This window comes from Felis catus, chromosome A1 (genome assembly GCF_018350175.1).
Source record: "Felis catus isolate Fca126 chromosome A1, F.catus_Fca126_mat1.0, whole genome shotgun sequence".
Lineage (NCBI taxonomy): Eukaryota > Metazoa > Chordata > Mammalia > Carnivora > Felidae > Felis > Felis catus.
In genome coordinates this window covers 195,657,263-195,669,603 of record NC_058368.1, presented here as the reverse complement: position 1 = coordinate 195,669,603, position 12,341 = coordinate 195,657,263, and the positions used below count along the sequence as shown (strand labels likewise).

The 12,341-nt window shown below is 53.7% G+C and overlaps 1 protein-coding gene across 3 annotated transcripts in view; it reads right to left on the bottom strand.

Moving 5' to 3' along the window:
* The window catches only part of TNIP1 (TNFAIP3 interacting protein 1), a 47,296-nt gene that overhangs the window by 16,977 nt on the left and 17,978 nt on the right, over positions 1-12,341 (bottom strand). For all 3 annotated transcript variants that reach the window (XM_003981382.5, XM_006927975.5, XM_019810511.3), the window contains 5 exons: positions 11,369-11,454; positions 9,858-9,941; positions 7,233-7,424; positions 3,362-3,456; positions 1,615-1,735 (listed from right to left, as the gene is read on the bottom strand). In XM_003981382.5, the coding sequence (XP_003981431.3) occupies positions 1,615-1,735; positions 3,362-3,456; positions 7,233-7,424; positions 9,858-9,941; positions 11,369-11,454 (578 nt within the window). The remainder of the gene's footprint in view (positions 1-1,614; positions 1,736-3,361; positions 3,457-7,232; positions 7,425-9,857; positions 9,942-11,368; positions 11,455-12,341) is intronic.

Sequence of the window (12,341 nt, the reverse complement as noted above, 5' to 3'; positions counted from 1 at the left end):
CTCTGCCCCTCTCTCAAAATAAATAAATAAACTTTAAAAAAAAGAAGAAGAAGAAGAAGAGAAGAATCAGCCCACCTGGCTGCTGGCACCAAAGCTACCATTAAAGCAACAGCTAGTTTCACTGTTTACCATGTGCCCAGCGCCACACCTACTTTACAGGTATCACCCTGAACCCTCCCGCCATCCTCCGAGGTGGGTGTCACAGCCTCCATTTTACAGAAGAAGAAACTGAGGCCAGATGGTTGGTTTATGTCACTCAGTCACGGTGGCCGTGCTGGCACGAGGTGGAGCCAGCTCCAGGGCACGGGCTCCACCGCAGCCCATAACGCATGCCTCCCATGGGGCCTTCGTCCCCAGCAGGGTGGTAAGAAGGGCTGGGCCTCTGGGGGGTCAAGTTAGATGAGCCAACATTAAAGGGCTTGGGAAAGCGAAGAGGCCTCCCCAGGGAATCCCACACCCGTGGTGGCTCAGGGAACCCACGGGGGATCAGGGGGCTTCACAAGTCACTTCCGCAAGGGGACGGCCAAGCAGGCTCTGCCCTGAGGGCTAAATGGAGGAAGGGAGGGGCTCCCTGGGCTGGAATTCAGAAGGCCATTTATCAGCGCATTTCCCTGAGGCACCCCGAGGCACCCCTCTGTCTGCCTGATAGCAGGTGATGCAGGGATCTTGATGACAGGAAGTCACATGACCTCTCCACACCTCCTACCACCGCTGTGTCATGCAGTAATAGTCCCGGCCCTGCCTAGCATACGTGTAGAGTGGAGATCCAAACAGGATGATGGATTTGCAAGCCCCAGGTAAATGCTACCTTGCCACATAGTAGTGAGGAATTAAGTTATTAGGATAATTACTGCCTTTACATAGGTGTGGGTTTGTTAAAAATGTCAAATCCTGCCGCGCGGCCATTAAACCCTAGTAAAAAGGGGAAACGTGTCAGTAAAAAGTTGGGACTCAGCGCCACACCAAGGGGAAAGGTACACACTGGGCAAGGGAAGAGATTCAGCTTCTGCTCGGGAACTGGGCGTGGGGCACAGCTGAGAGCCGCGGTGGGAAGGGGCGACGGGCCATGGCAATGTCAGCTAACCCCACTTCTGTCCAGGTCAGAGGCTCTAGGAAGGAATCCCAGGAGCTGAACAGAGTCCCCTGATGGGCCTTCTCAACCCAACACCCTAATTCTGCCAGGAATATCTGAGATGTTACACTGACTTTTGAGACCCACCCACAAGAGACCTTCACAAACCGGAACGTGTTTAGGGAATGTGCCCAAACTGACCGAAGGACTCAGTACCACCTTCCATGAGCCGTGGCTGAAGGAAATGAAATTACGCAGCCTGGAGAGAAGGCCGGTGGGGGCCACGAGGCCACGGTCATGGCCAGCAGCCCGTGTGTCCCAGGGAATGGGATGTTCCGTGTGGCTAAAGGCAGAAGGAGGGCTAAGAAGTGGAAACTCCGGGACAGGTGGACTGTCAGGCCCAGCTAAGGAAAAGCCATCTAACGGGAACCCTGTAACAGCAGAACGGGCTATGGCAGGAAGTGGTGAGCTCACTGCAGGGGGCAACGGAGGCTAGACAGCGGCGATCCCAGATGCTGTGGAAGGAGTCTGTGACCACGTACCTGCTGCTGTCCGGCCACCCCCTTCTTGCCTGCGCCTTCCATCTTTGGGAAGCCCGGCTGCCCACAGGTATCCTCTTTGCCGCAGCTCATCAACAACCTCTTGAGCTCCATGTTTTCCTCCCTGGGTCGGAGGCAAACAGAGAGGTCACGTTGCCGGCCCTGTGTTAAGAAGCCTGGGGTTCTCAGACCTACTACTCATCACCTACTACTACAGCTGAGTTCTGGGGAAGAAGGGAGGACCCTGAAACCTGCCCTTGGATAGAACAAAAGAAGGCATCCTTAAGCCACTTTGCTGGCAATGTGGGCTTCTCTGGAAGTCTCTGATCATCAATCAACAGCAGGGTTTCCCAACTGTGGGAGGTCTGCAAACAGGAGAACTCCAGGATGTGTCCAAGCCTGCATCAAATAACCCTGACCGCACTCTAGTGAGGAAGTTACACCCTTTCCAATCATCTTCAAACTTCTTGTGTAGAGCATGGAACAGTCTCAGCTGGTGCCGACAGGTCTTGAGCACTCCTCCAGGACTTGCCAGTCTCCCTTGTTCACAGGACAAGGGCAGGCTTCAGGCTCAGAGCTTTCAGTGGGTGGCGGCACTCTGCCAGGACTTACTAACACCCAACACCCTTCCGTGTTCGTTGTATTTATTGTTAGGGTTGTCTTCTATTTATTAAAGGTAATGGTGTTTTCCATGAACTCCAGCGCAACTTTTCTTTATCATCATTTTAAGCAAAAACATGATTCAAATTGAAGCAAATTCTTAAATCAATAAGGTAGGTGATATAGGACATAATAAACGTGGTGATATGGATTCAGGTATGACTGAAGTACGAAAAATATTTCTTTACGTTCTATTTGCCGGCTAAGTTTCCACGTAATAACAGAAGAAAAAAAAAAAGAGAGACAGAGAAGTAAAGTGGCTTTCCCAAGGTCACACAGTAGGGACTTGCACTCTTGCTTTCTAGTCACGAGTTATTCCTCCGACCTGGGGTTTCGGATCCATGGATGGAGTCATTACGGCTCTAAAACTCCCAACTGTTTGGCCATCCAGAAGTAAATAAATATATGCTGCCTCAAAATGGCACAACGGCTCAGTGGTTACATATGACTCTCTCTGGGCCTCAGTCTCCCTCTGCACCATGAGGGGTCTGACCTGCATAACCTCAAAGGGCCCTTCACACTCGGACAATCAAGAGCAGTGTTTCTCAACTGTAGTCCTGGGTCTACCTACACCGTAATCACGGAAGCCCTTGGGAAAATGCCTAGGTCGGCTTCACATCCACTGAATCAGAATCTCAGCTGAGGAGGGAGGGGTGAGAGAGTGAAGCTGTAATGCCTTCCCTGACCCTCAGTGATCCTGAGGCACGGTGAAGTCTGAGACCAGGAGGCAAATGAGGGACCCCTGACTGTTGGCAGGAAAACAGCAGGACATGGCGGTGGCCAGCAGAGGGCAGCAAAGTCCTGAGTCCTCTCCCCACAGCAGACTGGCGGTTGCTAACAACAAGCTAAGGGGGCAAGTTCCCAAGGAAGGAGTGCGATTTGTACAGACCCTCTTCTGAAGCTCTCAAGGCATTTTATAAAGGTACTAAAAGGGCCAGAGAGGAAACACCAAGGTACCCAAGGAAAAGGACCAAGAGACCTGACATCCAAAGCCTCAGAGCCCTCAGCCTTCAGCCCAGAAATCGGTGCCATGTACTATCCCTCTCTTCCTGCCCACCTGAGTCCTCACTCCAGAGGAGTCTGGACTTACCGCAGCCTCTCGGCAGCCTGATCCCGCTGCTCCAGGCCCTTGTCCAGCTTGGCCTTCAGGGCCTCATTCTCCTTCCGAAGCTGCTCACACAGGGTCTGCAAGGCAGAGAGGTAGATGGGGGCAAGGTGAAGGAAGGGTTGGGCCCTAAATGCAGCTTGATGATGGAGGACAGAGCCATGCCAGGTCCCAACACGTTACCCCCTTTGCATGGCCTCACCCAATCTGTCTCAGGACAGCTGAGAACCCAGGTGCTAGGCCCATGCAGGCTCCTCTATGCATCCTCTCCCTCCGGAGCCAGCCATGGGGATGCCTGACCAAGAAGCGGCCACAGGGCCTCCTGGTCTTCCTGGGCAGAGAGCTCCATCCCTCCTCCTCCTGCACTGCTGTTCCTACAGCAGAGAACACTCCTGCCCCACAGCCTTCTCCCCGGCTCCCTTCTACTCCTGCTTCAGGTCTTAGTCTGAACATCACTTCCTCAGAGAAGTCCTCCCTGACTCCCAATCTCGGGTGAGTTAGGTCACCTCCATTATTATCCTTGGTCACCCTTGGTGCTTGTGACAATTACGGCCAAAGAACCACTCGTGTCATTGTTTCCTTAACATCCACCCCCGACTCTGCCCACGAGTCTGCGGGCTCCCGGAGGGCTGGGACCCCCTCCCAGGACCCCAGCCCAGCTCAGCACTTAGCACGGTCAACACTAAACTCTGCTAAAGGAATGCACGACTGAATGACTGAATGGCCAAGTGAATGAATGAACAGGGGAAGGGCTGAGTCCTAGGAGGCCCATGAGCTCAGTCAATCTGGAGAATGTAAAAGGCTTCCAGTGCTGTCCAATGGTAAGTTGGAAAACAGGGCATTCAGCCAAGACCTCAGCAATTTCTCAGGTGTGGCTCGGGCTTGCTTCACTGCTGAGACACAGTTCCCTCCTCTCCGGATGTGGACAACTATTCCTTCTCTGCCTCCTTTACAGGGCTGCTCTGAGGACAAACAAGACCGCCAGGGTGCAAGTGCCCTGTGACCTGCCAGTCATGTGCTGATATCTGAGGCCTCCTGTTCGAAGCAGTGCGAGGGTGGGGGGGGGCATGGAAGATGGGCAGCCGGACTCAGGGCCCCGCAGACGGGGAGGGCAGGGAAGTGCCGACCGGTGATGTGATACCCCACGTCGGTACAAAGTTACCCACTTTCAGCAAATACTCAGTGAGCACCTAGTACGTGCCACGTCCATGGCTAGGTGCTCCTGCACTCGCTGCCTCCTCGGGGCCTCGCCACTTCCCCAAAGCTGCGTAAGTCACCTGGCTCTGTTTTAAAAGTGAGTCATCGCAGGTGAAATAATTTGCATGAGGTTGCACAGCTGCTGAGAATCGCCGCTGAGACTGTGCTCCACGTGGCAGACCCTCAACTGGTGTCTCCCTGCTGTGCGGAGGGTGATGGGGGGGGAGGGGGGGGACCGGTTGTATTCACTGCATTCCACCTGCTCCCTTCCATGTCCTTGTCCCGGGCTGTCTGTGACCATGTGATTACTCGTGGCCAATGAAAGTGAGTAGAAGCGCCCCGTGTCCACTTCTGGGCTGGCTCAGGCCCAATTCTTTGGTCTCTCCTGTGGCTGTGGCTGCCTTATACACCAGAACGCACGAGATGGTGGGGACTCTGTCAGCCTGGGCCTCTGAGTAAACCGAGGAGCAGAAACTAGCCCCTGCCACATGGAATCGGAGGGAAACTGTATGTCAGCCGAGGAGATTTCAGAGCTGTTTTGTTTCCACAGCAAAACCTAGCCCTTTCTGCCTAACACAGGGGAGACCTGGGAAGGCTGCATGGAGGAGACAGCCTGGAAACGGAAGCTGGTAGGACATGAGGGATCCGAGGCCGAGAGAACGGAAAACCACGGTGATTGGTTCCAATGTCTAGCAGACGCCTTGCACCATACCTGGCTGTGACAATGTTTGTCGAGCGAACCAAGAAACAAATCAATGAATAACTGAGGAGGAATTGGATTAATGTGGTTCCACCCACAGGCTAGGCAAATACCCAGGATGCCCTGGCCAAAAACAAAACATCCTGCTCCTGGTCACTAAGGGAAGGCCGGGACAAGGATTCACGTGCTGTCTACCCTTCTAGTCCAGAGGGCAGTTTCCTCCCAGTCCCTGAGCACAAAACAGCTGATAGAGAGAGGCGGTCACAAAGGTCGTCTGCTGCCATCAAAGGGAGCCAACAGAGCTTTCCTGTGAGGTCCTGTGATTCACTCACTCACTCAAAAATGCACATGTAGCACCTGTTAAGCGCTGAACGCCGGGATACCTGACGAATATGGCAGACAAGGTACCTGCCCCCCACCCCTTGTGAGACTTACATGCTAACAGGGAAAAAAATCAAACACAAAGTAAATAAGCCACGTAATAAGATAAAATTATTACAAACTATGATAAGAGCTAAGAAGGAAACACATACAGGAGCTCGCTATATAAAAAACGCCAAAGGCTGACAGGACCCCCTTTGACGAGGCCTGGTATCACTCCCCATTTCAAAGCCAAAATGGTGGCACTCAGAGTGATCTTACTCCATGAACAGCCCCAGGTTTACCTCCCCGGAGCTCAGCTTTGACACCCCGAAACCCCTGCCATCAGAAGGGTGTCTCCCTCAGCCTGGCGCCCCCAGACCCTCACAGCATGTTCTGGTCATTCCCTTCAACATGTCCCTCTCTCAAGGTGGGATGGGAGTCCTGCCCTCTCCCCAGAGTCCTCTGCCCCTCACATCTCTCCTCACACCTGTCTCCAGCCTGGACGCCCCTCCTGCTCTTGTCAACCCAGCCCCTCCCAAGGTCACACACGGTAGATGTCCCCCCCACCACTCCCCAACTTCCATCAACTGGAATATCTTGAATGTCTGCTGACATGAATGAGACCACAGACCAGTGACTGACCAGTGGCTGGCATGGTCTAGGAAGGAGGAAGGAGACTTCAAGTTATGCCTTGTCACTAAGGTGGCAGGTGCTCTGATCCTCATCAAGCTCCAGTTTTGCCATCTGTGAATCCTTCCCTATCCAAGGTCCCTGAGGCTAAGATCCCCTGCCCAGTACGGATGATCAATCATGAAATTCCAACAGCGACCACTTGCTATGTTTGAGGCTGCTCTGGGTGCTTCATTAATACAGCCATCCCACGAGGAAGGCATTCCCCACTCCATGGTACTGATAGGGACAGTGTGGCACAGAGAGGGCAAGTGACCTGTCCACGGTCATACAGCAAAAAAGAAGTCACTACTGGAACCAAGGACCATTCTATTCCAAGGCCTAGCCTGGCCTAGGAAGGAAAGCTGACTTCACTCCCACGGCACAGGGAAGGTTGGGAAAGAAAGACTCCCCGGTGGGGAGGCAGGTTCGGATGATGGTTAAGAGCATGGGATTTAGAAAAGAACAGATTGAGGTTTGAATCAACAGTATCGCCCACTAACTGGGTGACCTTAGGCAAAATAATCACCTCTCCAGGGCTGCACCCCCACCCGTGAAGTGGGGGTAATGATGTTACCACCATAGGGGGCAGGGACAATAACATATACAGGCTGGCCTCTGTTCCTTCCCCCTCCCCACATGTGAAGACCAGAGGCAGGGCTGCTGCTGACCTGCCCACATCCACGCCCCGAGGGTATCCCCAACCATGAAATTTGCATTGCCCACCCACATTTTCCAATTTCCTTCCTCTTCCTCCTGCCTTCCCACAACTTCCTCACTTTGCTCACTACCCTGAACAGTCAGCCCCCAACATTGCCCTTAGACATGCCCGTGGTACCCCTGGATCCCTGAGAAGAGCTGGAGGAGGGGGGGGAGGGGGGAGGCACACCTGCCGTCCCCGGCAGCCCTCCCACCTGCTGGCCTCACCTGGAGGATGGAGGTGCGCTGCTCGTTCTTGTGCACCTTGGACGCCAGCCGGTTGAACTCGAGGGCCATGCGACCCAGGTGGGTGAAGAGCTGGCTGTGGTCCGGCTCCTCGGCACACACGCTCAGGGTGGTCTCCAGGCGCTGCAGGTGCAGCATCAGGTTGGTGTCCTCGTGGGGCAGGGGGCCCAACTCCTGGCGGGAGGGAAGGGACACTGACCACTCTTCACCGGGGGCTGAGTAGGCACCGCCGACCATTCTCCCTCTGCTTCCCCGTGCCTCATGACTCAGTTTCCCCTCTGATCCCAGCTAGCCCAGGGAAATTCTCTAGTTACACAGGTTCCCTGTCTGGGGCTGACTCACGGGGCAGGACCTGGGGCTCCCAGGCCACAGGCGGGCTTACCAGCAGCACAGTCACCTTCCTCCCACACTCCGGGGCTCGCTGAGCACCTGTGGGTAAACCACTTGTCCACCAGGTCTCAGAATCCTCACCTCCTAAGTGCACACACACTCCTACCTTCCCTTCTATCTCATAGGGTTCTTATGAAGGTGAACTGACTTATGAAAGCTACAAGCCCAGGAAAGTGGTGTCGTTCCATGTCACTGCTTCTTCGGCTTGGGGACTCCTGACCAGGAAGCCATGCAGGGACCAAAACTGTCCCACTTCTATGTCTATGTGTGTCTTCTGGGGAATGGTCCAAGCATTCATCAACTTCTCAAGAGGACCCAAGAGTCAAAACAGGTTAAGAACCATTGCTCTAGATAGTGCAAAGAACCCCAACCTAGTAGAGCGTGTAAGAAATGAAACACACTGTGGGCACGACAGTCGAATCTCAATAACCAATCAGTCTCTTTCTCTCTCTTAAGCCACCTCTCCTCTGTCTAGAACTTGCTTACCACAGATAGTGCCGCAGTTACACCAATACCGTGCCCAAGGATCCTTATCGGCACCTTACAGCTCACTGCATCGAGCCCAGCTCCCCTGCCGGGTATCTGAGTCCCCACCTTCCCCTCCCTGAGCCTCCGTGTACCAGGCTTCGGTCCCACAGTGTCCTCCCTGCTCATCCTTCCTGGCCCTGCCCACATTTCCGCTCCTCTAGCAGCCTCCCCTAAACGTTCATGGAAGTCACGGACATCAGAGCTACAGGGGAACCTCAGGGCTCAGGCTGGGAAATCATGGGATGGGGAGAAGGAACTCGCCCAAAGTTGCCCAGCAAGTCAGTGGCAGAGCCAGGACTGAACTTTGGCTTCCTGGCTCTCGATCCAGTGCTCTGCACACTGAACTCCTTTGTCTCTGCATTGTGCAGCGCTAGAAATGCCCTACAGCCACAGCGTGGTGCTCAGTGAATGCCTACATAATATTGTTAGCACCTTATTCTAACAGGAGATAATGTTGCTTCTTCAATTCTGCATTCATTTCCCCCACTGCCTCTTCCCACAAAGGATTTGAGGCGGCGGATGCTGCTCTATTTAAGGCTCATGAATGGCTTCATCCCTCCGGTTTCTCCAACCAGTCTGTAAGCTCCCAGGCTGGCTTGGCTTGGCTTGGTTTGGCACGGAATAGGCACATGGTGGGACTAAGGAGGAACTTATTAACAAGATGAAAGTACTGGTCCAAGGTCACAGACTGAACTACTCTCTGAACAGTGGGGTCTTACCTCCTGAGCCAGCATCTCAGAGCCTTCAGGCATAGGGCAAGACAGGAGGCAAAAGTTCCCAGGAGACAATATACAGAGCCTTTCTACTACTCAGACCTGCCAGATACGGTGAGGAGCCACTTGTCACTGAAGGCATGCCAGCGTAAGCTGGATGACCACTTGATGGGGACCTTGCACTGGGGACTGACAGACACAACATGAACTAAAGAGCAACATCTGTCCCCTAGGCCTTGGTGAGTTGAGGAAACAGGACATCAAGGTGAAGAGTTAGGCCACTTACTGTCTTATTACCACCACCAAAAACAAATCTCAAAGTGGAGAGGGAGGGCGAAGGAGGAAAGGACAGGGCTTTAAGACTTTTGAAGAATATTCCAGACCTTTTGCCATGGTTCTCCAAGAAGTCTGCCATTTTAAGAGAGAGCAGAGGAGGACATAGGTGGAATAAAAGCAGCATGCAGGGTGAGGTATAGAAAGAGTATGCTGGGTAGACACCCCAGAGTTAGAGGAGTGTGTGTGCGTGTGTGTGTGTGTGTGTGTGTGTGTGTATACATGTATGCCCTGAGGGGAAGCCTGGGAGGAACAGACGGCCTGCACAAAAGGATAAATCACCTGCCTTAAGCTGCTCTGGGCTTCTCTGACCCCTTCTACTCCAGCCAGGCTAGGAGCCCACAGGCCCCAAAGCTGAGTCATAGTGTGTAGAGGCACCCCCCGACAAGGCAGAGACCAGCAGGGCTGGCAACGTGCCCAGGCTTTCTCAATGGTCGGGTGTCTGTATGGCCCAAGTCGGGGAAGTCACCAGCCAGGAATTTGCATATGTGAGCGAGAAGCACCCCTTGCCCTGGCCCCTCGTGTATCCCCAGGTAACTCCAGGGTGCCCAAGGGATCTCAGTGGATCCTGTGCCTCTCCGCCAGGGCTGGGTGACTGAAACAGAGAGACATGGGACGTGCTGGGGACCTGCCATCCACTCACCATTGTGTTTCTGGCTTGGCCACCACTCGCCGGTGGAGAATTCTGCTCCTCGGCGGGGACCACTTCAAATTCAGACGAGGTGCCCTGTGCAGAAAGGGAGTTAGGGACTGCCCGAGAGAAAGACACCTCACCCCTCCGCTGGGGCCTCGAGACTGAGAGCAGCAATTCAGCTGGGCAGCCCCTCCATGCAGAGGCTGAGCTCACAGGGCGGAGCCACGTGACTTCATGTGAGACCACAGAGAAGGATTCTCAACAGGTCTGCCCACACCCCACTGTGTGATCTGAGGTCACTCTCCCCTGAGGCGAGTTTCCTCATCTGTAAAACAGGGATGTTGGACTAGTGACCTTGAACGGCTAGCACTTTACAATTGCATTCTCTTTCGAAGGCCGTGCACTTTTAAAATGTTCTCACAGACTCCATTATTTCTCAAAGCAACCCACAGAGGGCTCAGAGGGTTATATCTGACAGATGAGGAAACGGGAGAGCATACGGTTAGTTAATGCAAAAGCAGGGACTGAACCCAAGGACTGCAAGTCCAACACTCTTCCTATGGCATCAGAGCGGTCTCCCAGGCCCAGGTGTTTCTAGTTGGTCGCCCAGAGAACACAGATAGCATTTAGTATGGCCACCACCAAGGCGGTCCTGTGCCAGCCTTGCCAATCCAGTCCCAGAGATCCCAGAGGAGTGGTCTGATCTGCAGTAAGTCCCAAGGATGCACCAACAAATTTGGAGAGACTTTTACAGGATTCGCCCGAATCCCTGGGTGGCCAAGGACTTCGGGACTTCTCACACCTCTCGGCCATGCTGAGTAGAATGTACCGGTTGTGCAACCAGTGGATAGGCTGATAGTTCCTCTCAACCAGGAACTGACTCTGGGATTGCTACCAAACCTGGTCTCCAAAGTCTGTTCCAGACTTGCCTCATCTCAGGAACAGGCAGATACGTGGAAGGATCTGTACTCAGCTTCAGCTGAGCCTCGTGGTCTCTAAGAACCCCGCTCTGGATCTCAGCTCTGCTCTAGAAAGTCTCCCTTTCACCTCCATTTCCTCAGAAACACTCTTCTCTCTCTGGACCCCATCCGTGGGATGAAGACACTGAACAATATGACCACGTGGCTCCCTTCCAGGCCTGGGATACCAAGAAAAACTTCTCAAGGCAAATATGGAGAAGACACCTTCTGAGCCCCCTGTGAGAATCTGAGTTCCATGTCACATCTGTCTGTTTTCCCAGCACTGTACCCGGTCGACACACGCTTGGCATTATACAACTCAGTAAATGAGAGGAATGCCCTGTGCACACCAGAGTCTTCCTGATAAGTTTTCACCATGGCCTTCGTTTGAAAATGGGGAAATCAAGCCCCCAGAGAGACAGAGATCAACTTGCCCAATATCACCTAGCAAGTCAGAACCCAAGTTCCTTGACTTTAATCCTCTCTCGTCAAGTTCTTGTATCTGCCAATGAGCACCTGAGGTCCAGGCAACTTTCAGCCAGGACTCCAAATGTAACTTACACTGGATGGAGGTTTTTGGACCGGCTCTGCCTTGTTGCTGGGGTGTGCAGGGTCGGCAGGGGCTGCTGGGACACCTGCCTCCTTTCCTGGAGAATTGAGAACACATGGATAAGCAGCAGGAAAAGGGGGAAAGCCCAGATACCATGCCCTCGCGGACAGCCCCAGCCAGAAGAGTTCTACCCAAGTCTGGGAAAATGAGAGGTGGTCCTGCCAGGGCCAGGTAGCCTGGGAAAACGACTGGAATGATGGGGACAGAACCTGGGCAGAGAGACTATCTTCTTTGGACTTGCTGGGAAAATCCCAAGGTGGCCACTGCTCCTCGCTACCCGGGACCTGCCTCAATGATACCAAGGGAGACACTTTACAATTAACAAAGTACTTTTATATTTGTCATCTCAGCCAATTCTCATGACAGCTCTGTATCTGCATTTTGAAGGAAGGAAACTGAGGCCTGGAAAGGTCACCAGATGGCCCACAGTCACGCAATCAGCAGCTGCACCTCTCACTCAGGGCGTGGGCCTGGCACCAAGCTGGGACTCAGAAATCACTGCTGAACAGACAAGAGGCTGGAAATGCCCTCTGACGGCAGCACAGTGGACTCTGGGATCATCACTCTCCTCCATTTGTCCATTCAGCAAATGTAACCACAGCCGATGGAAGGCTCGCATACTGGCCTAGGCCAAGACTGTAGGTAGGCGGCAGCACAAGGCACGTGAGCCCCATGTGTGGGGGCCTTTTCTTCCCTTGCCCCGGACCTTGCCCCGTACTCAGAGACATGCTGAGGGATGCGTGGTGACCACACACAGGACCACAACCCTCCCTCACAGGTGACGTGTTCCTTTAACAGGCAGTGTGTGTGCCTTACATTTGAGGTACACTGCAGCAAGCTAACAGGAAATCCAGATTCTTCCGTGGGCCCCCGCGGTAAATGGAAAAAGTGGGGCCAGGCCAGAGAGCTTTTGGTTCATGTGCC